Below are 25,392 nucleotides of genomic sequence, written 5' to 3'. Positions count from 1 at the left end.
CCACCAGTGGATCCGCCCACAAAGACCAACTTTTGCAATGTGTGTATATTTTCCATGTGACGTGATATTGTTATACTGGCTGCGTCACCCAGCCCCTCTTAACCTCCCCAGCTACTTTTATAATGTGCCGTGGCTAAGGTGAATATGACAATATTGTTATCCTGGAATCCTTTATTTTCGATTTCATATGAGCATCAGTGGATTATTGAGATGGATGATGCCCCCAAATCTAGGCGGTGAAAATTAAGAATAAATTGCCATCACTTTAAAGCTAACAATAATAGCAGCACCCCACCCCTCTTGACACCTAAAATTACCCTAGGAGGCACTTTGTGCAGCCTTCGTTAATCTAGCTCCTTGAAAGTCATCTTTAGCTATATTTAAGGAGAAATTTAGCTCTTTTATGTACATCAAGTTTGGCAACACTGCCAGCATGGCTGTAGGAGGCAAGGAGAAATGCATTAGGCTTATGGGACCATTATTTTATTCGTTCTCTCGAAATATCAAACATCCAATGACGTAGAAAAGTACATTGACGGAAAAAGGACACATTAAACTATGTCGTAGTAGTAGGAAAAGTTGAAACTCCCATTTGATTAGCCGTAACTTGAAGTTGATTTCCCATAAAGAATACGTGGGATTCTGTAAATACTTATTAATCATATTTTTCAAACATTGTGTCTAGCTTGCTAATCAACTTGAAAAACAGTTTCCACTTGCAAGATGGAGAGAAATACATACTCTCTTGCATACTAATCCCTTTTTTTAATAGCAGTGCCCAATCCAACAATATTGAAATAAATGCACAACTGGTGCGTAATTGACCCTCTTCACCTTAAATGAACATAGTCATCATCTCCATGTTACAATGTAGTTTAGTCTATCTTACCAATGCAGAGCGATGTGGGCTGGAACTACAAAGGCAAATTATAATTTGCATATTTGTGTCAACGATTATTGTCACATTAAAATGATATTTGATTGTATATGCTCAAGCATAGCATGCTCGAAGGTGGGAGAAACGAACGAGTACAAGACTAGCTCTTGAGCTATGAATTTTTTGTACACTCATGTTCAGATAAAGTGGCGCACACTTCAACTGTTCAATCTTATAAAGTGTACCACTTTGTGTGAACAGGTATGCACTTTGCACCAAGTTTGAAAAGCACCATCTAGACAGTGCTCCTCTGGAGAGGCTCTCATGCACTGAAAGTTAAACCAAATTCAACACACTGAGTATGTGAGAAATTTTACAATTTACAATTTACATACCTGTATTATGTTTGAGTTCAGCAAGTTCTTGCTGGTGTCGCCACTGGGACTTTTCGAGCTCCAACTGTAAGGTTTTAATTGTTGCTTCTGGACTACCCGCACTTGAGAGCTCGTGCAAGATCTCCTCCAAGGCACTGTGCATGAAGTCACAAAGCTGGGGAAGAACAAAAGCAATTGTATTTAGTGCATAAAATTGTATATGGTCTCGGATGTATTGCCTCAAAGTTATAAAAACATATAAATTGTGTTTAAAATAAAATATGAGGGAGTGTCAAATGAAAAACTTACCAAGTCTAACAAACATTATAGAATCGACTATACAGCTCAATGTATCAACGGTTATTTGCCGAACATACTCAAGGCAACAACAGTCATTAAGTGAGCTTCAAAATGTCATATTGTTGTTTTTAACCCCTTGCAGGTCAGCCTGAAAATATCGCATTTTTCCCCACAGACTGAAGTTTTCTTTTTCCTGTTTTTCAGAAAAAGAATAGAAAAAATGTTGGCAAGTTTAATGTTATTTAATATTTTTTTCTGAAATTTACAAGATGTCCTCTTTCCACAGATATATACTATGTTATAATTTATTTTATATTTACATTTGCTCACATTTATGAATGCTTATCCGTAACATATATTTTGCAAGAAAAAAAATATAACATTGTAATAAAAGTTACTGAAAACATATTTTGAATAGGTAACATATAAATAATTAATGAATATAACCAAAAAGCTTTCCCTTCAGATCGAAATTGTCAGTAACTTTGAAATCCGAAGTGGAATCCCATTAAAAAATTTCCACAATGTGCATAAAGTTCTTCAATGCTCTTTTCAAAGAGTACAAGAAAAAGTGCAACGTAATTCGACATGGTTACAGGAAAAATTCAGCAGCAAAGAAAACAAGACATCTTGCAGTTGAAATTTGAAAGAAGTGATTAGAATACACGTGTACAAGAGACATGAGCTTATTGCTCATTCACAATGCAAATGTATCGAAAACGATGGGCTATGCCTGACACCAGTCTTATATGACAGTAGTTGTATGATGGGTTATGTCTGTAAAGGAAAGAGAGATGGGGGCAGGGTCCACTACAGACTTGCACCAGCTAAGGGCCGCAGTTTCTTGCCCTCTGCAAGAATAAAAACCTTCAAAAAACCATTAGCAAATGAAAATTGAATATCTTTATGCAGCCTATTACATGAGAAAGTTTATGAATGGAGAAGAAGAAAGTTTAATAACGGCTTCAATTTTTGGGCAGATGGATGGAAAATTTTCCATGGTGGCATATAAATGACTGCATTTGTGATTATTATTCCTGAGGTAAACAGGCACTTGAACAGAATTTGAAAATATGAGTAGATCAATGAACAGCCTATGTTGGAAAATGGTAACAAGGTGCAATCTCTCATGCAAAAATTTGCAGGAAAAGGGGTAAAAATAAATTAAGGTTTTTAGTTGATTTTGCCCTTGCAATACACTGTGGAACCTAGATTATACATCTTTCAGGTGACCAAGTCGAAAAACAAAATGAAAAATTAGGGAATATAAAATCAGGATCCCACTGTAACTGCTTTCATTATTCATGTTTTAAGGATTAAAAACGTTTAAACGATTAAACATACTTTGTCCATAAAACTATTTCTATTCTTCAATTCATTTTTGGTGGCCATTGCTATCATTCACAATGGACGATAATATCGTCTTTATTGAGAGGGCGTGTTTCGGCCTCGCGGGCCGTTCTTACAACAAACCATTAAAAAAAACATATTACAATTGACACTTTAACACGTCTTGAAAATCATTGTTGCAGTAGAAAGAGTAAAAATAAAAAATAAAAATGAAACATTCATACCTATAATGTAAAACAATTAATGTACCGAAGGTACAGACTTAAATCTAAAACCACAATTAGAATAGAATTATTACAGCTAATACTACAAAAAACCAATACCTCATTCCTATTCATTACAGAAAAGACAAATCCAGACACTATTGTTTGGACAGTAGATGCTTCTTTAGATTTAATTTGTGAGTTTCAGGGTGGAGCTCCCCTGAGGTCAGTGGTGGGGGGAGGCCATTCCATTCTTTTATTGCGGTGACTATGAAAGAGTTTCCATAGAATGTTGTTCTGTGTACAGGAATCGTGAATTGGGTTTTTTGACGAAGATTAATTTGTTTTCCTCTCTTCCTGTACGGAGCAATTTTATCATATAAATATCTTGGTTCCTTATTGTACAGGATCCTGTACAATAACGACAATGCCAAAAATGTTCTCCTATTCTTCACGTTTAACCAATTAAGTTCCTGTAAGTACGGGGAAATATGTTCTCTTCTTTTGACATTCAGTATAAATCTTATGCAACTGTTTTGAAGTTTTTGTAGCTTGTGATTTAGGGCACTGTTGATATTCATAAATACGGGAGAAGCATAATCAATTGTTGGCATTACAAGTGTGTTGACTAGGTGAGTTTTCGTTTCTTTCCTTAGCATATGTTTGAATGGAAAAAGTGATGAACCCTACCTAGGAATTTATAGCCTGATAAGCAGTAGAACTACGAGTTTCAAGTGAACGGTGTCAGTGGAGACCAGGACTAATTGAAAAATAGAAACCAGCTTCATGGAAAAAGTAAATATTTCTTTGGGGAAAACATTTGCTTTTATTATGTTAAATGGAACAAGGAAAGTGTCTGATTACAAAGAAAGATTGATTTGGTTTATTTTACTCCATTTTTCTGCCACTTCTTCTCAGATGGACAAGTTGAAAAAAAAATGAAAAAGCAGGAAATTGCAAAAATGGAGAAAATATAATATTATTTTGCTATGGTGGGACTATAAAAATTTAATGTAGTCAAGTGGGGAAAAATGTCAAATCGGGGTTGCACTATACACAATCAGCAAATACACAAATCAATGTGCTGTTTATAATATATAGTGAATAATAATGTATTTTCCAGCACAAGGCATAAGACTGTTTCTTGTTTCGAATATATTCTTGTTTCAAATATAAACTTACTTTTTGTTTCTGTTTGCTCAGCTCTGCCGTTACTGGACCAGCTTCTGCAGGCGTCGCTGGAGGATGGTTTCCTGTAAGAGGGGCCAATGGACGTGGCTGCAACTGCGGCATTCGAGATCCATTCCCTTGGCTACTCATCATGGAACCTGGCTGAGGCAGAACATTTTGAGGTGGTACTCCAGGATGACCCATGCGGATCGGAGATCCGAAACGAGGTCCGTTCGTTACAGTCATTCCCGGGCCAAGATTGAATCCCATGGGTAGCGAAGGGGATGACATGACCGGTCCGCTCGCAGTGCTGGAAGCACCCGACGACGATGATGCTTGCGAACCTGAGGCTGGTATATGGACCATAGGTTTGGAAGCGGTAGCGGTGGTGGTTGCTGTCGTTACCGGAGTCATGGTAATGCTACCCTGCAATGCGATTTGTTGAAGTGGAGACTTGTTCTCGCTGGTAACACCCTGAGTTGGCAGTTGGGGTGGAGACTTGGTTTCGCCCATAAGGGACTGCGGGGTCTTCACTTTTACCATCGGACGAGGAAATGACTTCCTGGCCTTTGCTTGCATTCTGGGCTCAGTCTTAGGTGTGGTCCCTGCTGCTTTCTTTGCAGGAACTGAATCGGTATCGGGCCCTCCTTCGTTATCACTCTCGCACTCCATATCCAGTGATGTAACAGGGTCCTTATTACTACCTTCTGGTCGTATAGGGTCCACAACAGTTAAACTAATATCACTTGACAGACTAACGGTACGAGCTAACTCCTTTATGCTAAGATTACTTTGAAGAGATTTTGGTTTGGGTGGAGCATTCTTGGTAGACTCATTTACAACTGTAATTGTAACACTAGGGTCAAGAAAAAGGGCAGGAAATATGGCATCCCTGTCCGCAGGACTCTCAGACGACCTACCATTTTCACTAACGACGACCTCATTTGTTCCAATTTTCTTTTGTATGGCAGAAACAGTTTCCTTGACACTATTTTGACTTTTCTGTGCACCTTTTTCAGAGTTTAAAGAATCTGATTTAGCTACACTTCTACTATCACCAGCATCCACAGGTTCCTTTTTGATCTTAGATACTGGCAAACGTGCTTTGGAACTGGAAGCAGTTCCAGAACTGCTGCTAGCATGTACCTCTTTAACATTTGCACTGTCATGATGCTCGTCACTGTTTACAGGATCTTCACTATCTTTTTCCAAATTGCCATCAGCTTCATTTTCCTTATCAGCCATGTCAAAGTCTTCACTAATACTTCTAACATCAGTAATAGTGAAACTAGGGCCCCCTTCACTCTCACTGAAAAATGATTCTTTAGTTTGATCTGCGGCACTTTCTTCATTTGCACATTTGCTTGTAGTTTCCTGGCCTGAATTACTGGCATTAACCTCGGCATTTTTATCTTCGTTTCCCATGCTTGTTTTTGTACATGTAACATTTTCCCTCAACTTCATCTCTGAGAGACTAGTGGTACTCTCAAGTGCTTTTTTGAGCACACTATCTTGTTCTCTTGCACCCTTGTTTCTTGTCTGGGAATCTTGCTTCACAGTTTCTTTAGCTCTTTCAGTTGTTCCCTCAGATGTCACATCTGATCTAGAATCCTTCAGAGCTGAGCTAGAGTCATCTGCAATTTGAGATTCTACATTTTTATTTGAAACTAAATTGTCGTTGTTTTCTCTATTATCAACCACTTCTGTCGAATGGCTTTCACGAATGTCAGTTTCCTCGACTGGCTGTTCTGCCTCTTTAATGGTTTTGTTAGCATCAGTTGGTACAGTCTTAGAAGATTTATCATCAACACTGCTGTCTTGAATATCAGACTGCTGACCACCATTTTCAAGTTCTGAAGATGACTGATGAACACTGTCTACTGTGGTTTCACAAATTTCATTAGGATCGGTCACCACATCTTCAGGAGTCTCTTTGACACCCATTGAAGTTTTAGAACAGTCACTATCTTTGGATGATTCACTAACCTGCCTACTCCTACTGTTGACTGCACTGTTACTAGCACCATCGTCATTTTCCACATCAGTCTTATCCATTGCACTTTCACACTTTGAATTCAACTGTCCCGACGTTTCACTAACAGCAGGGCATTCGTTGGGGCTTGGTACTTCACCAGGCATTTCTTCACCCAAATTAGTTTCGGAAGAAGGTAAAGAATCACTATTTTTTACTTTATCACATAAAACAGAAAACGTTGTGTCAACACACTGAGTTTCTTTATCATCTACAACAGTGTCATTTCCTTTCACATCTACTTTATTTACACCACCACACTCTGCTAGATTGCTGTCCCTCAATTCTACATCACAGTCACTAGCTTTACTAGAAATACCACTATCTTTGCAGAGAGGCGAGTCAGACTTAATACTTGGGCTTGGTGTTGCTGGGTTACTTGAGATCTTGGCCTGATCTACATTTTCATCAATACTGACACTAGGAGTTGAGGGAGAGTTTAAAATGTCAACGTCCATTTTCTCGTCGTCATCTTCTTCATCGCCCTGAGACAATGGGTCCACATCGAACCGTGATGAAGACCTACTAGCTGATCGGCTTGCTGATCTACTCTGGCCTTGATCTGGAAAAATAAAAGTTTCAATATAAAAGCTCGTGTACAAACTTTCTATTGTTAAACATGTTAGAAAATTACCTTCTTGAAGGTTCACATAATCACTTTGTACATACAATGTAATACTGTTACCTTAAGTGGTTTTTATTTTTCCTGCGTTTCATTCTGGTTCCCCAGAACTTGGTTAAGCGTACATCAAGATAAAAACACAGCCCAAAATCGTACAGACAAAATTCTGGGACACCAGGATGAAACGTCGCAGGAAAAATAAAAACCACTTAAAGTAACAGTATTATATTATATTGCATGTTAAACAACAATAATTTCAGGAATTTAACTAGTTTGAAATGTATTTTTATAGTATTAAGTAAAACATAACTATTTCTAAGAGTTAAAAAATTATTCGTGTATAAAAGTACAAAAAATTACCCTAGAACATTGCTTAGATATTAAAATCTATATTGAACAGCAAAAGTTTTGAGAAACAACCAGATTTTGGTAAATTAAACTATTGAAGGTAAGATGGAGGAAGAGTACAATTAAGTGCTCTTTTACCCTTAGATGCCGAGGCTAATTTTCCAGGTATTTGCAATAACGCCGAGCGTGTTTTCAGCGGGAAATTTGAAATTCTGCATGCATCTAAATTAAATTTTATATTTCCAGGACTAAGAACGTAGAGGTACAAATGATACCGTTTTGTTCAGTATACTTTGGGCTATACTCCTGATGGTTTTTTTTTTACCCGTAAACAGTTAGAAGAAAAAGGGAAAGTTACACAGAAAATCATCAAAAGAGAGACAAACAGACACGAATGAGAAAAACGGGAAAGAGGAAGAAAAAGGAAGGGATAGTTAGTTTTGTTGGGATCCCATACTTCAAAGGGGTATCGGAGAAAACTGAAAAAAAAAACTAAGGAAATATGGGATTAAATGTGGGATGAAGGCCCCCGGAATTTGGAAAAGCATTTTACAGAGTATAAAAAGGGGAATAAAGGGAAGGAAACCCCGAGGGATTTAAAGGTGTATACAGAATCATATGCGAATGTGGAAAAGAGTATATAGGACAGACTGGTAGAAGCATGCCTGTAAGATGGGATGAACATGATGATGACATTAGAGAAGGGGTCCCCAAAACAGGGCTATCGGAGCATATAATCAGGAGCGGTCATAAAATTATCAAGAGGGAGGTTATCAGAAAATAAGGGAATAAATTGATGCATGTGGATGTACACCCCCATCCCCACCCTCCAAACTCCAAAGTTACGTATAGAAGCTGACTTCCGACAGCTGAGCAACAAATACAAAGGAATTTACGAGCTAGTTTTCCCTTCCCGGACTAAGTGAAAGCTTTTAGCATGGCTTCAGTAACCCGACCTATCTTTTGTCATTAGCCTGCACAGAGGTCCCTTGGACTGTCATGTACGCCACTGGGTGGCATATCTTGGCCTGACCCAAGCTAAGAAGAGACAAAGACAGGGTGGCTACAAACAAGCAGAAATGAAATTCCCTGACTTTTCCAGGTTTTCCAGGACAAAATTTACATTTTTCCCTGAAAATTACAAACTAAACTAAATCGATGTTTTTGCAAATGGAAATAATAAACTCATACAGATCCACGTATGGTTTTGTTAAGTACCAATATTATCTTCTATTAAATTGACTTAATTTCTCTATTCTCTATGATTTGAATTCAAACTGCAAAATAGTGAATTTGGAAAATTATTACAATTCACAAGCTAGGGAAGGATTACGGAATGTTGTCATACGCAGTAAGTTTAAAATAAAATACTTGATTATTTTTAAAGTTACGACTAAATGAAATTAGAGTGATTGATTTAAGAAATACAATTTGTAATTTATCAATCTCCTTATACATTCTCGGTACTATATGTTGATATTTCCACTGAGGTTTGGAACCCTCTGCTTGCAAGAACCATGAGTGCGGACTCATTTTTCAATGCATAAAGCTCTCTTCTCTGTAAAGAAAACAACTTAACTCTTGCATGTAAGTGAAACAATTGAATCGAACAAAATAAAGTGTCATATTTCCTTACATTATCAATGGGATTTCTGCTTCAGTACAGTATATCCAACTGAAGTACTGTGAAACTGACAACATGCAGTTATACCATTAATGCTGACGAAAAGGGTATGTAGGTATTAGAAATTTAACGCAAGCAATTTATAGAATTTCATTGTATAGGTACCTGACTTAGCTAACCACACATTAAAACAGGAACACTCTAATAATAAAAGCTTCTGAAAGTTCATATATACGAGGGGCATCCTGAAAAAAGGTCCAATGGTCCCTATACGCAGCACTAGTGGTCGGAGAGCGACACACACATGCAGGAAGGAAGAAGTGGCATGTAGCTGTAATCTGGTACAGTTGCAATGCAGCCGTTTTAGGAAAGTTCTAGGTTAAATATTGCAGCTCTCATACAGTCTCCCACCGACTGCGATGTAGCCTACGTGTACTAATCAGATTTTTGCACGCTCAGAATTTGGCACAGAGCCACCAGCAATCGTGTGATGTGTGCAGACCAGATGTCGTGAATGATAGTATGGTCAGACGATGGTGCAGACAATTCACGAAGGCCAATCGAATGTGCACAAACCCATACAGCTGAGTACACGCGGATGTTCCATCACTTCAGGTGAGAGATTTTGGACCACTTCCTGTACAGCCCTGGCCTTGAATGTACCGACTTTCATCTCTTTGTTTAACTGAAGAGGTCTCTGGCAGGGCAAGGATTTCACAGCTACACTGCGGTAGAGATAGTTCAAGTCTTTGCTGTCAGACACACATACCATGGGCATACAAAATTTAGTGCCATGCTACGACAAATGCCAGAACAACGGTGGTGATTATGCCGAAAATTAGGTTAGGAATCACTGTTACTAATGCAATAAATTACAATTGATATTCTTGTTTCATTTATACCTAATCGGTAGGGACCTTGATATTTTGTTACATTTTTTCAAATTGATGTATTTTCTTTTTCTTTCTTTTTTTTACTATAACGTGTTATTTTTCCCAAAATTCACATTTTCATTTTAGCGCATTTTCTGGCAAATATCTCACAATTATACCTTCATGGTGTTTTAAAACTACTGTTTCAAATTGTAAGTCACATGGCTTACGCCTCTTCGTGAGAGTTTGATAGCTTGAAAGTTATTTTGGGAAAGTTATTTTCCATTCCCCTTTTTTTTAATTTTAAGGTATGGATTTTAGATAATGGAAATTTCCCCGTATATACTGAAGGGTGCATAATGACCATGAGTGGCGACGCACCCAAAAAATTAAAATAAATCAATCTCACGTGACAGGTACCGATATATATGGGCACCAAAAATTGGCATTATCTTTTTTTGACTTGTCAGTATTTCGTTTCCCAAAATTCGCGTTTTTGTTTTAGAACATTTATCTGCCAAACATACCGAAACTTAATACTCCATTGTGCTTTTAAACGATTATTTAAAATTGTAGATCACATGGTCTATGTATTTTCGTGACAGTTTGATATGTTGGAACAGATTTTTGAGGAAGTAAAACATATCTCGTGCGACAAATACGAGGATGTGGATCCCGTGTGACAGTAGATACGCACTCGATCTCCTGTTAGAACCCTGCCACTTTGCTCTGTGATGAAAATGGTTTTGATAGAAGTTGAAAAAATCGTGGGAAATACATGATTTAATGTGGTTGTCGGAATTATTCCATGTACGTATAACTCAATAGTTTACTCTTGAGTAAAATGTTGGAAAACTTGCATGTTCTAGGTACACAAACATGGCCTAGAAAAGACAAGAATGTTGGATTTCATGGAATTTTTTGTTGTTTTAGGTAATTTCTTTTAAAAAAATCGCTAAAAATGCCAACAATGCACGTTTTATGCCAAATTCGCATTATTTCGATATTTAGAAAGGGCGAAAAATGTGTCCAGATATCACTGCACATTCCTAAACATAACTTCGTAGCAATTACCATTTTTCACGGTTTTGGCGTTTGCGAAAAATCAATCGGAAATTACTTTCTGGTCACCCCTCGTATAAATCAGTAGATGGAAAGTCAAAATTTAGCAGGGCTGGCAGAAAAAAGTCATTTCTTGAAGAAAGCGATTTGCTTTTATGATTGAATGATTCGAGTAAATATGATATTAAAATATTTACGTATTTATTATTAGTATTTTATTTCAGAATATTGGCCATTAACCTTACTCAATGAGAGATTAATGACCATCTCTCACGAGTTTAAACAGACAGGACAGAGAATGGTGTTAATTTCATTGCAATACTAGTGTTGCAGTAAATTTGAGGTTGGGACCATGCACTTGCCAATTTTTATAACGTTCACCAATGCAGATTTATGTTTCACTTTTTCGTGATAGTATTCAATATATATCCAGTTTTGTTGGATTCTTCTTGATATCTAAGAATAGTGCAATGTTATTGTAAACGTATGTTAACTTGTGCGAATCCAGTAATACGTCAGGATGATGAAAGAAAACCTTTGTAAGCACTGCTACATTAAATGAGGTGAGGTGAGCCAGAAGAGTAATAAAATTCCAGCAGCATATTTGCAGTCTAAAGCTCTTCTTGTATATGCATACGATTTTTGTTGGATGTGCAGTCCAAAGACGTCGAACAAAAATCATAAGTCCCATGCATGCAATTTCTGTCACATGTTGTAGTGAGATACCTTGTCGGGTGGCGATATTCGACAAAAATCGTATGTATCAATGGAACCTATTTCTTTCCATGTTCCTTCAGTTTGCCCAACAAAATGCTTACTACGACATCCGACAACTATCGGACGGCGCCACCCACTCCCATCCTCTCCATCTGTTGACAGTTCTCTCTCCTTACTACTCCCATACGGACAAGAAAAAAAATGATAATTCAATGCATTTTCCACGTAATATTTAGAGGCTTAACCTTTACTCCCCCGATGATATTATATAGTATCATCAGAGTAAGGTCGTTCTGGCCTGATGAAACCATATGGTATCATGATGCAGATTACGAAACGAATGTGCTTTTTGGACCCTCAAACTCTTCTGTTTGGGTGGAAACTCTGACACAGGTCTGGAGCAAGCCTGGGTAAATTCATATTGATGACCAACCTCACCCCCTCTCCGCAACATATCCATGACACATTTCCGAATAGTCTCACATTTTGGCTCATTATTCAACTTGTATGGCACCCAGGAACATGAAACAAGTTTCAATCTCTTTGGAATCGTCCATTCTTTGAAGAGAATACTAAGGTTTGCGCCTTCTCCCGAAAATAGCGAGAGAAGAGGGGGGCAAACTCCAGATATTTTTTTTCATTGAAATTCGGTGGTCATGCCCCCAAACCCCCCTTCCTCGGTTTGGCGATCTTAATTGTACACGGTTGCATGCTATGATCTTTTAGCTGCAAAATAAAACTTATCCGAAGTAGATTGCTCCCATAGTGCCCGAGTTATAACAATTTTTCTCCAAAAATGTTAATTACCTATTTTTCGTAAAAAAAATAATAATCACATTTTGGCTTATTATTCAACTTGTATGACACCCAAGAACACGAAACATGTTTCATTCTCTTCAGAAATGTCCATTTTTTTTAAAAAAAATACTAAAGTTCGCGCCTTCTTCCCAAATAGCGGAAGAGGGGCAACCTCCAGATTTTTATGGTTTTCTCATTGAAATTCGGGGGTCACGGCCCCCAAACCCCCTTCCTCGGTACGGCGTTATGAATTGTACACGGTTCCATGCTATGATGTTCTAGCTGCAAAAAAAAAAAAAAAAACTTATCATAAGTAGATTGCTCCCATAGTGCCAGAGTTATAACAATTTTCCTCCAAAACTGCAAATTACCTATTTTTCGTTTTAAAAAAATCACATTTTGGCTTATTATTCAACTTGTATGGCACCCAAGAACATGAAACATGTTTCATTCTCTTGAGAAATGTCCATTCTTTGAAAAGAATACTAAAGTTTGTGCCTTCTCCCCAAAATAACGAGAGAAGGGGGCAAACTCCAGATTTTTGTGTTTTCCATTGAAATTCGGAGGCCGTGCCCCCCCACCCCCACCCCAAGCCCCCTTCCTCGGTCCGGTGTTCTAAATTGTATACGGTTGCATGTGCTGATCTTCTAGCTGAAAAACAAAAGTTATCCGAAGTAGATTGCTCCCATAGTGCCCGAGTTATAACAATTGTTGTCAAAAGAGTGTTTGAAGTCAATGAAGACAATATTCCCTGACATTTCCCTGACTTTTTTTGACACCTCAAATTCCCTGACTTTTCCCGGTTTTCCAGGTTTTCCAGGTCTGTCGCCACCCTGCAAAGAGGAGACGAAATGCACGTGACAGCTGGCTGTAAGAAAGGAAAGTTCTGGAACACAAGTTGTTCATTCGGTTTTTTGATCAACCATGTCAGGAAGAAGGCAATTGAGAGAGAGGGAAATACATCAATTCCTAGATGACATGGACACTGAATATGAGAGTGGGCCAGAGAATGACGAAGCGAATGAAGTTGATGATGATGATTGGGAGAATGTGTCTGATTGGTACAATAGTCTACAAGTTATAACAATTTTCTTAGCAATATGCAAATTAGCTATTTTTCGTAAAAAAACAAGTTTCACATATTTGATAATTTCTCAACTTGTAATGCACTCAGGAACATGAAATTACTTTCATTCGGTTGAGAACGAGCCTTTCTTTGAAAATAAGGCTAACGTTTGCGTCCCCTTTCCAAAATAGCGGGGGAAGAGGGGGCAAACTCCCCATTTTTATGATTTTTTTCATTGAAAGTTGGGGGTCCCGGCCCACCCAACCCCTCTTATTGGCTTTGGCATTTTGATTTTTGCACGGTTGCATGCCCTGATGTTTTAGCTGCAAAACAAAAGTTACCCGAAGTAGATTGGTCAAATAGTCTACGAGTTATAACATTTTTTGTCAAATAAGTGTACAAATTTAAAATTCACGCTAAAAGGCCTCGGCGAAATCGGGGTTACTTTCTGACAACCCCCTCGGAAGAGTAAAGGTTAATAAACAATTTATAATAATATGATGTTAGCATGTGGTATGAGCCAAGGCATTAAAGAACTAATATTGTGTCTTAGCATAGCGTTCCAATGTTCTGGGAAGGAAGAATATAATTTCAGGGTGCATAAAAAAGTCCCAATGTTTCAAGATTTTCCAGTACAAGAACCAAGATTTTCAGACCAAAGACGAGGACAAATAGTGTACATTAACATGTCTGGAAGAAGGTTACTATATTTTAGCTAAACACTCACTTAATTACGTTTTTGAACATTAACTTCCCATGTAAAGATAATGGGAAGAGAAACTGAGCAGTAACTGACTTTTCAGTAGGAAGGGTGGTTCTTTGTACTGCTTGAAATGTACTGACTAATGATTAACAAATAACATTTTCCTATTAATCCATAACAGTTATAGTGTAAACAATACATAATTTAGTAAGGTATTATTACTCTAAGTAACAGCAAACACCACCAAAAAATTGCAATGAGAAAGCATTAAATAGAGCCACTTATTGTAGATTTCAGCATGATAAAGAGTTTCGAAACATGACATTATTTCCTACTGTATTAAATTTCTCTAACTACTGGTAATATTCAGTATATCAAATTCCGGTATAGGAAAAATTACTTACATGTCCCTTAAAAAAGCGAAAAAAAAATTTTACTGCACTACTATGAAAACGCTGACTTTTTCAGAAAAAGATAAAAATTCAATGACATTTATATGACTTTTCCAGAAAAGGTAAATAAATCCATGAACTTTTCTCTGCATTTCCAGGTTTTCCAGACTGGTATGCACCTTGGACTTTCCATGAACTTCTGAGCCCTGGACAGCACTCTTATTGATCGACAGATTTAGTTTATTTTACTTCGCTTTTATGCCAGTTTTTGCTAATCGCAAAGATGAGAGCATGAGTGATATGATGAAATTGATGAAGGGACTCTCTCAGAAAACATCGATGCCCATACAAAGATTCGAACCCAGGACCTCTGGTATCACATCACTCCTGCACAAATATCTGTATCAATATTGGCTTAGCCCCAAATTATTATGTACAATATATATAATTTTGTTTTAATAAACTTACAGCTTCTTGGCGTCAGTCTTCCAGAAGATGCAACTGAAAATGCATCTCCTGACACATCAGATGCAGTCTCATCGACATGTTTAAGTTGTGAATCCATCTCTTCGCTTGTTGCATCCTGAAATCACATGAAGCACAATCATATGAAAATCAGCATGGACCATGTACATTTTACAAACCATAAACATACAATGAAACTAAAATTTTTATTCTCCATGGACTATAGCACACCATACATGCAAGACAATTTGGGCTTTCTAAAGAAATTCTTCAAGCAAAATACAAAAACACAGAGTGCGTACATAATTTGCTACGATTTTTTTTTATTAGAAAAGAACTAACAAAACCATATCATCTGAATACTGTTTTGTTATATGTCCATCTGCACTAACTCTTTGGAAGTTGGATTTTGAATACACTACATGAATCGCACAAACATTTTTTGAATGTTGATAATTCTAAAACTTACTGCCAGACTTTAAAGCATCTTCGACATGCAATTGGAAATAATCAGAGGGGCACTTGGAATCCACTTCATTCATGACAATGTGCGGCCTCATTCAGCGAATGTCACCAACGATCTGCTTGCACATTTTCAATGGGACGTCCTTAAACATCCGCCATACAGCCCCGACCTTGTACTCAGCGATTACCATCTGTTCCTGTACCTAAAGAAATATCTTGGTGGAAAACACTTTGACGATGACGATGAGGTCAGGGACGAAGTGACAACTTGGTTCCAGATGCAGGCGGCAGTTTTTTACATTTCTGAGATACAAAACCTTGTTCCGCATTTGAACAAATGTTTAGAAAATGGTGGCACTTATATGGAGAAATAGCCTCTGTACCAGTGTATCTAGTGTAGGTGTGCAATACATTTCTTGTATATCTTATTTTTGTTTGTATCTTTACTTTCCTGACAAGTCTCATATCTCACAGGTGATGTGGAGAAGCAGAACATAGATTGGTGAAGGTAAGGGTAAAATATACACCCTTCAACTTCCTACCATAAAACATATGTGCATTTTATGACTTTTGATTTGTTCTTTCTAATCTTTCAAATATGTCAATATGAGTCAATATTCATGTACAAGAAATCCAATTCTTCACATCCCTATCTTTGATTAACCCTTTCCAAAGCAGTCTCTTAACATACAGCATTACATACCTCTAATGAATCTTCCTGGCATTTAATGACCCCTTCTGGATTCAGCCTGGGAGAACTTCTTTCCTGACTATTGCGACTGTAACTTGCACTGTGCCTCGCTCGCTTGGAAGGTGGATTATCAAACTCTCGCCCTTGATACTGGAAAAGATTTTTGCAGATAGAATATAGAAAAAATCAAATAAGGTAAAAGGAAACACTCACCGGACAGTAGGAAAATTCAAAATTTTCGTTAATTTATAGCATCATCGGTGTGAGAAGAAACAGAAGACGGAACCGGAAGTTGGGGTCCTGCAGAGTTGCCAGGTCCCCATTGAAGAAGAAGCGGTGCGTAGAACGAGAAAAACACTGTTTCGTCACCAGGCTCGTCGTAAACTGTGAGTGTGTAGGATGAGTTGGGTGGGAGGGTGGGTGAGGGTTGGGCATTACTGGGTGGCCTTGTTCAGGCCAGGTGGAGTGGTTGCACTCATGGCCGATATATAGGCCCTCTCCCATCTTTTGCGAACAGAGGTGTTGGCTGGTTGGGGTAGGAGGTGGATGATCGCTACCCGGAAGCAGTCCTTGAAACTGATGTTGTGGTGGTTGGTGTGGACGGCGACAGTGAAGTCCAGGTTGTGGGTGGAGGAGCGGTGGTTATTGATGCGGAGGTTGAGGGCCGTTGATGTTTCCCCCAGGTAAAAATCACCACAGATGTTGCAGGTGAGGATGTAGATAAGGTTTGAGGCATGGCAGGTCCCTTTGGGATGGAGGGTAAATTTGCCAGTGGCCGTGTGCACCTGGAGGGTGTGAGAAGTGATGAGGATGGGACAGGTCTTGCACCTGGGTCGGTTGCATTTATGGGCAGGGGGGTGTTGGATGTGTGGTGAAGGAGTGTTGTGGACCAGGATGTTTTGGAGGTTAGGGGGGCATTTGAAAACCACCCTGGGTTTGTCGGGAAATATGTTTTTGGTTTCGGGATCACTGTGGAGGATTGGGAGAAGAGAGTGCAGTGTGTGCCTGATTTTGTTGAGGTGGGGATGATATTGGGTGATGAGTGCAGGTGGGTTGGTGGCAGCAGGTTTCTTGGTGGTAGTGGTATGTGAGTATGTGAGTACCATTACTGTAAGGTGGGTGGGTAGTTTCGGGGAGGAGAGGAAAGAGTTACCAGTAAACACTGGCTAAAGTATTTCGTGTTTCCTTTCAACTGTTTCTGGCAACACTGACCGTAGAGACGCTACGGTCAGTATTCTGTGCCTCTACTCACAGTGTCGTCGATCTTTTATCTACCTTCTTGAAAATGCGACTCAGATCGCGAAATATTGAATTATTTCTATTCGTGTGGTAAGTGTTTACTGTCTCCTTCATTATTTGTATATATATATATATATATATATATATATATATATATATATATATATATAAAAATCAAATAAGGTAAAAGGAAACACTCACCGGACAGTCTTCTGTTTCTTCTCACACCGATGATGCTATAAATTAGCGAAAATTTTGAATTTTCCTACTGTCCGGTGAGTGTTTCCTTTTACCTTATTTGATTTTTACTTAGCCCTTTTGGCCCTCCTTGCTTTTATCCATTATATATATATATATATATATATATATATATATGCTTTTCATCCTCTAAATAAAGACTAGAGAATAGCAAAGGTAATGGTTCTAATACAGTAATAATGATTTCTACAAGATGCGCAAGAGGAAGGTTTTGAGAATATTGGAAATGAATATGAAAGCAAGTCTGAAGTTGAAACTAATTCTTTCATTTTAAAAATCCAGGAAGTATTAATTTGTGAGGAATCACCAAAAGTGTGTTGTGAAAGTAACAGTGGTCACTAAAAGTAACTGAATTAAATAAACAGGTACATGGATACATAAGCATGTTTCATGTGCATATTTATACCATATTTACTCATGTATAATGAACTTTTTTCCAAAATTTTATACCCCAAAATCTGTGGTGTGTATTATGCATGGAATAATTCGGACAGCCAACATTAAAACCATGCATGTTTTCACTATGTCACTGTGTATGACATATATATCAACAGGCAAAAATACAAATTACCAGGTTGGATTTCTTTAGTAATAATATATTTTTAAAGAACACTATAAAGTGAAATGGCAACTTGCCATGATTTTTCACCTTGTAACGAAACGTTTTGTGACACCAAGAAAAGCTGCACCACACTGTTTTGACAGCATTCGAGTATGCACCTCCCATCACACGGGATGTGTATCAGCCATATTTATCGAGCAAGCAATAGAAAATAGCTACCTGAGTGCTGCAAATATGTAACATAATTTTGATCTCGCTTTCTTCTACTACAGAATGCACAAGGTGATTACATTATACACACAAGACTATATTCTCCTCTTGGTCCACATAGCAATAGCTTTATGGCCTACAACTAAGAAAGCCATATCTTGAACCTGAACTGCTCGTTACATATGAGATATAATTGTCTGTGGTTTTTCCCAATCAAAAACTATAGTGCGCATTATACATGCATGCATTATACTGGGTGTAAAGTCCCATTACATGAAATAACACTTACATTTGGTAATTGACGACGAAGCTGCTCTTCATCTTGGAATGCTTCATAAGGTGTTCGATGTGGGGCATAAACAAATGCCCCATGCTTCTCTCGTAACTTCTTAATGTGAAGTTCAACTTCCTGTAATTAAAAAAAAAAACTTCAGTGAAACAAAATCAATGAAAATGAAACACAAGACACTGTCCAATCACAGAAGACAAGAAAACCAGCTTGCTTAGCAACACAAATCTGCATGTGGAAGTAGAGGTAGGTAGAAGCATGTATGAAACAGTGCTGTACGTTTGAGATCAGTACTTAATTTGCATGCATTCAGTTGTTCACTTTGATGTACAGGGTGTCTGGCACCAGCACTACCAATAAGAAAGTTGTATAACTAAGCAACAAACAGGTTTATTGACATGCATTTTTTTAAAAAAAAGACAGAGAAACTCACCAAGTTTTTATGGTAATTAGTAGAACTCCATGTGTTGCGCGACAAGACATCCAAACATCTCTTGCCAGATGTTTTCCAGCACCTGCGGGGTGACTGTGTCACAAGAACTGACAATCCTTCGATGCAAATCATCCACATCCAGTACTGAGGTTTTGTACACATTGTCCTTTATGTAGCCCAAAGGAAGATCAGGGGATCTAGGAGGCCATTCGATGGGACCCACCACGTCTGACCCAATGACCTTCGAGGACTTCATTTAAGCGATCACTCACGTGGGTGGCATAATGCATAGTCCCCATCTTGTTGGAACATGTATCCTTCCAGTATCTGAGGTAAGGCAAAATTATAAAGCATGTCCAAATAAACATCTCCATTGATTGTTCATTCAATAAAAAAGAATGGACTGATGACCTCTTGCACTGTGAGACAGCACCAGACATTGATTTTCTGACTGTCTCGTTCAACTTCTCTTACGATGTGTGAATTCTCGGACCCCCATATGTGACAGTTATGCCGGTTTACTCCACCAGATACGTAAAATATGCACTCATAGGAGAACACCATACGACGAAGAAATTCATAGTCACTATTAATCTTGGTTAGGATACTGGCAGCAAAAGTGTATCTGGTAGGTAAATCATTAGGCTTCAACTTCTGAACCAACTGTATCTTACAGGCATGAAGACGCAGTCTTTTGTGGCTAACACCATGAACAGTTGATCTAGGCATACTGAGTTCCCTACTTGCACGGCAAATGGACTTGGAGGGGCTTCGCTGGAATGTTTCGTGAATTCTACAGACATCAATCAGGGACACCTTCTTGCCACACATTTTTTTCTTCAACAGTGATCCAGTTTCCAGGAGAGTTCTATGCCAGGTTGTTATTGAATGTCTTTCTGGTGGTTTCTGCTGGTACTTTTTCCGAAACTTCCTCTGGACAGTTTTTGGAAATTTAAATTCTGGACTTTTTGCTGCACCTAAACACCATTTCCACACCAAAAGAATGCACGAGAAAATTCCAACCGAGCGAATACGCAACAGGCTACAAAATGAACAGGCATGTTATCGCGTTTAACGGACTTGCATTGTTGTCACTGCCACTATAATAAAACTTGTTGAGTTTCTTTGGCTTTTTTTAAAAAAAAGACATGTCAATAAACCTGTTTGTTGCTTAGTTATAAAACATTCTTATAGGTAGTGTTGGTGCCGGACACGCTGTATTTGTGATGACTGTTAAAATTTTCTAACATTCCCTCTTAACGTATTTTGCTGGCAATGTTACTATGTGTGAAATTCCAATATTGTTTTGGCAGTAGATGATTTCATGGAATCTTCATCCCATATTCGCTCCACTTGCAAGCATTACCCAGTGTCATAACTAAAACGTTGGGGCCTAGGTGCATGTCACTGGCCCCCAATGTCAGTACTCCAGCCACACCACTTTTGTTTTTGTGTCATGAGGACAGACAGCATGACAATTATGCACACAATACAAAAAAGTACTTATAAAGTTTCTGTAAGTTCCTGTAAAGTTAAGAAATAGACTAAAAGATTGAAAATATAATTTGTATGGCTTATGTTTACTGGAAAAAAGTATGAATTTTACATTAAACAACTAATGAATGCACATATCAAACAATCGAGAGACAGGAAATGAGTAACAATAGTAAAATCAGAACAAAATAATCCTTCCCAAAAACTAGCAGTTAGGCAAGTTGGTTTGGCATCAGCAAACTGCTTCACAATCTGTTTAACATTTAGATGTTCCTTCTGCCTGCGTTCAACATTAAAAAAGGGTATGGTTGATAATCTCTGCCACTTAAATATTTGACTGTGAAGTCACTGGCCAACTTTTGAAGCTTGTTTCATGACAAAATCAAGGAGCACCAGGAAGAAAAAACACAAGTTAATTCATTCATGCCTTGAAAACTGTAGATGGAGGTGGGTGGTGTAAAGTCTCCACATAATAGTTGCTAAATGAAGTCTACATGTAAAAAATTGTAAAATATAATTTCAAGAAATGCCATTCTAACTCCAAGACAGGGTGGCTACAAACAAGCAGAAATGAAATTCCCTGACTTTTCCAGGTTTTCCAGGACAAAATTTACATTTTTCCCTGACAATTACAAACTAAACTAAATTGATGTTTTTACAAATGGAAATAATAAACTCATACAGATCCACATATGGTTTTGCTAAGTATGAATATTATCTTCTATTAAATTGACTTAATTTCTCTATTCTCTATGACTTGAATTCAAACTGCAAAATAGTGAATTTGGAAAATTATTACAATTCACAAGCTAAGGAAGGATTATGGAATTTTGTCATACGCAGTAAGTTTAAAATAACATACTTGCTTATTGTAAAGTTACGACTAAATGAGATAAGAGTGACTGATTAAGAAATACAATTTGTAATTTATCAGTCTCCTTATACATTCTCGGTATTATATGTTGATATTTCCACTGAGGTTTGGAACCCTCTGCTTGCAAAAACTATGAGTGCGGACTCATTTTTCAATGCATAAAGCTACTTCTCTCTTCTCTGTAAAACAAACAACTTAACTCTTGCATATAAGTGAAACAACTGAATCAAACAAAATAAAGTGTCATATTTCCTTACATTATCGATGGGATATCAAGGAATTTATAGAATTGCATTGTATAGGTACCTGATTTAGCTAACCAACACATTAAAACAGGAACACACTAATAATAAAAGCTTCTGAAAGTTCATATACGAGGGGCATCCTGGAAAAGCTCCAATGGTACCTATACGCAGCACTAGTGGTCAGAGAGCGACACACACATACAGGCAGGAAGAAGTGGCATGTAGCTGTAATCTGGTACAGTTGCAATGTAGCCGGTTTAGGACAGTTCTAGGTTAAAGATTGCAGCTCTCATACAGTCTCCCACCGACTGCGATGTAGCCTACATTGCACACTCAGAATTTGGCACAGAGCAATCGTGTGAGTTGTGCAGACCGGACGTCGTGAGTGATAGGATGGTCAGATGATGGTGCAGACAATTCACGGAAGGCCAATCGAATGTGCACAACCCCATAGAGCTGAGTACACACGGGCCCTTTGCATCACTTCAGGTGAGAGAACTTGGACCACTCCCTGTACAGCCCTGGCCTTGAATGTACCTACTTTCATCTCTTTGTTTAACTGAAGAGGTTTCTGGCAAGGCAAGGATTTGACAGCTACATTGCGGTAGAGATTGTTCCACTCTTTGGTGTCACACACATATACCATGGGCATACAAAATTTAGTGCCATGGTGCGACACATGCCAGAACAACGGTGGTGATTATGCCGAAAATTTTTCCCAAAATTCACATTTTCATTTTAGCGCATTTTCTGGCAAATATCTGAAATTATACCTTCATGGTGTTTTTAAACTACTGTTTCAAATTGTAAGTCACATGGCTTATGCCTCTTCGCGAGAGTTTGATATCTTGAAAGTTATTTTCCATACCCCTTTATTAATTTTAAGGGAAGGATTTTAGATAATGAAATTTTGGTGTGGGGTTAGGGCCCCACACTTTCTTGATCACGGCTGAATGTGGGGATGATGTGATCAGCACCACACTCTTGGCTGCCTTTATCCCTCAAAGTTTCCTCAAGGTACCAGCTTCGTATGATGCTGGGTGGGCGCCGGAGCAGTTTGAATAGGTGGAAAACATCCCGGTTCTCCCCCGCTGGGGATCGAACCCGGGTCTCTCGCATAGTAGTCAGATGCCCTAACGACTGAGCTCCATTATTACTCAATCGAGAAATGCCGATAGAACGCACTTAGCGTGGTAATTCAAAACATATCTCGTGCGACAAATACGAAGATGTGGCTCCCGTGTGACGGTAGATAAGCACTCAATCTCCTGTTATAACCTTGCCACTTTGCTCTGTGATGCAAATGGTTTTGATAGAAGTTGAAAAAATCGTGGGAAATATATGATTTAATGTGGCTGTCGGAATCATTTCACGTACGTATAACTCTATAGTTTACTCTTGAGTAAAATGTTGGAAAACTTGAATGTTCTTTGTACACAAACATGGCCTAGAAAAGACAAGGATGTTGGATTTCATGGTTTTAGGACATTTCTTTTAAAAAAATCGCTAAAAATGCCTACAATTCGCATTTTTTGCCAAATTCGCATTATTTCTATATTTCGAACGGGCGAAAAATGTGTCTAGACATCACTGCACATTCCTAAACATAATTTCGCAGCAATTACCATTTTTAACGGTTTTGGCGTTTGCAAAAAATCAATGTACCTACTAATTGGAAATTACTTTCTGGCCACCCCTCGTATAAATCAGTAGATGGAAAGTGAAAATTTAGCAGGGCTGGCAGAGAAAAGTCAATTCTTGAAGGAAGTGATTTGCTGTTATGATTGAATGATTCGAGTAAATATGATATTAAAATATTTACGTATTTATTATTAGTATTTTATTTCATAATATTGGACATTAACTTCACTAAGTGAGAAATTTAAGACCATCTCTCACGAGATTAAACAGACAGGACAGAGAGTGGCATTAATTTCATTTCAATACTAGTGTTGCAGTAAATTTGATGTTGGGAGCATGCACTTGCCAATTTTTATAACGTTCACCAATGTAGATTTATGTAACTTTTTCGTGATAGTATTCAATATATATCCCATTTGGTTGGGTTCTTCTTGATATGTAAGAATAGTGCAATGTCATTGTAAACGTATGTTAACTTGTGCGAAACCAGTAATGCGTCAGGATGATGAAAGAAAACCTTCGTAAGCACTGCTACATTAAATAATGTGAAGTGAGCCAGAAGAGTAATAAAATTCCAGCAGCATATTTGCAGTCTAAAGCTCTTATTGTTTATGCATGCGATTTTTGTTGGATGTTTCAGTCCATGCAATTTCTGTCGCATGGTGTAGTGAGATACTTTGTCGGGTGGTGATATTCGACAAAAATCGTATGTATCAATGGAACCTATTTGTTTCCATGTTCCTTCAGTTTGCCCAACAAAATGCCTAACTACGACGTCTGACAACTATCGGACGGCGCCACCAGCTCTTATCCCCTCCATCTGTTGACAAGTTCCCTTACTACTCCCATACGGACAAGAAAAAATGATAATTCAATGCATTTTTCACCACATAATATTTAGAGGCTTAACCTTTACTCCTCCAATGATACCAACCATTATGGTATCATCAGGGTAAGGTCGTACTGGTCCGATGATACCATATGGTATCATGGTGCTGATTACGAAATGAATGTGCGATTTGGACCTTCATACTCTTATGTTTGGGTGGAAACTCTGACACAGGTCTGGAGCAAGCCTGGGAAATTCATATTGATGGCCAAGCTCTCCCCCCCCCCCCCTCCGCAACATATCCATGCCACATTTCCGAACAGAGTTTCTTTCACATTGGCTCATAATTCAACTTGTATGGCACCAAAGAACATGAAACATGTTTCATTCTCTTGAGAAATATCCATTCTTTGAAAAGAATACTAAAGTTCCCACCGTCTTCCCAAATAGTGGGAGAAGAGGGGGTAAACTCCAGATGTTTTTTTTGTTGTTTTTTTTCATTGAAACTCGGTAGTCGCTCCCCCCAAACCCCCTTTCCTCGGTTCGACATTCTGAATTGTACACCGTTGCATGCTCTGATGTTTTAGCTGCAAAACAAAACTTATCCGAAGTAGATTGCTCCCATAGTGCCCAAGTTATAACAATTTTCCTCCAAAAATGCAAATTACCTATTTTTCGTAAAAACCAGTTTCACATTTTGGCATATTATTCAACTTGTATGGCACCCGAGAACATGAAACATGTTTCAATCTCTTGAGAAATGTCCATTCTTTGAAAAGAATGTAGCAAACTCCAGATATTTGTCTTTTCCATTGAAATTCGGGGGTCGCACCACCCCAAACCCCCTTCCTCGGTTCGGCGTTCTGAATTGTACACTGTTGCATGCTCTGATGTTTATTCTGCAAAACAAAACATATTCGAAGTAGATTGCTCCCGTAGTGCCAGAGTTATAACAATTTTCCTCCAAAAATGCAAATTACCTATTTTTCGTAAAAAAAAAGAAAAATCACATTTTGGCATATTATTCAACTTGTATGGCAGCAAAGAACATGAAACATATTTCAATCTCTTTGGAAACGTCCATTCTTTGAAGAGAATACTAAGGTTTGAGCCTTCTCCCCAAAATAGAGGGAGAAGAGGAGGTAAACTCCCGATTTTTTTTTCATTGAAATTCGGTAGTTGCGCCC

At 38.2% G+C, this 25,392-nt stretch overlaps 1 protein-coding gene across 8 annotated transcripts in view; it reads right to left on the bottom strand.

Moving 5' to 3' along the window:
- The window catches only part of Zmynd8 (Zinc finger MYND-type containing 8), a 215,154-nt gene that overhangs the window by 60,231 nt on the left and 129,531 nt on the right, over positions 1–25,392 (bottom strand). For all 8 annotated transcript variants that reach the window (XM_083129884.1, XM_083129887.1, XM_083129879.1 and 5 more), the window contains 5 exons: positions 18,690–18,809; positions 16,144–16,281; positions 14,979–15,093; positions 4,287–6,868; positions 1,273–1,426 (listed from right to left, as the gene is read on the bottom strand). In XM_083129884.1, coding sequence (XP_082986010.1) covers positions 1,273–1,426; positions 4,287–6,868; positions 14,979–15,093; positions 16,144–16,281; positions 18,690–18,809 — 3,109 coding nt within the window. The remainder of the gene's footprint in view (positions 1–1,272; positions 1,427–4,286; positions 6,869–14,978; positions 15,094–16,143; positions 16,282–18,689; positions 18,810–25,392) is intronic.

Source organism: Lepisma saccharinum, chromosome 10 (assembly GCF_977018435.1).
Source record: "Lepisma saccharinum chromosome 10, izLepSacc3.1, whole genome shotgun sequence".
In the NCBI taxonomy this organism is placed as follows: Eukaryota; Metazoa; Arthropoda; class Insecta; order Zygentoma; family Lepismatidae; genus Lepisma; species Lepisma saccharinum.
This window is presented reverse-complemented; position numbering and strand designations above follow the sequence as displayed.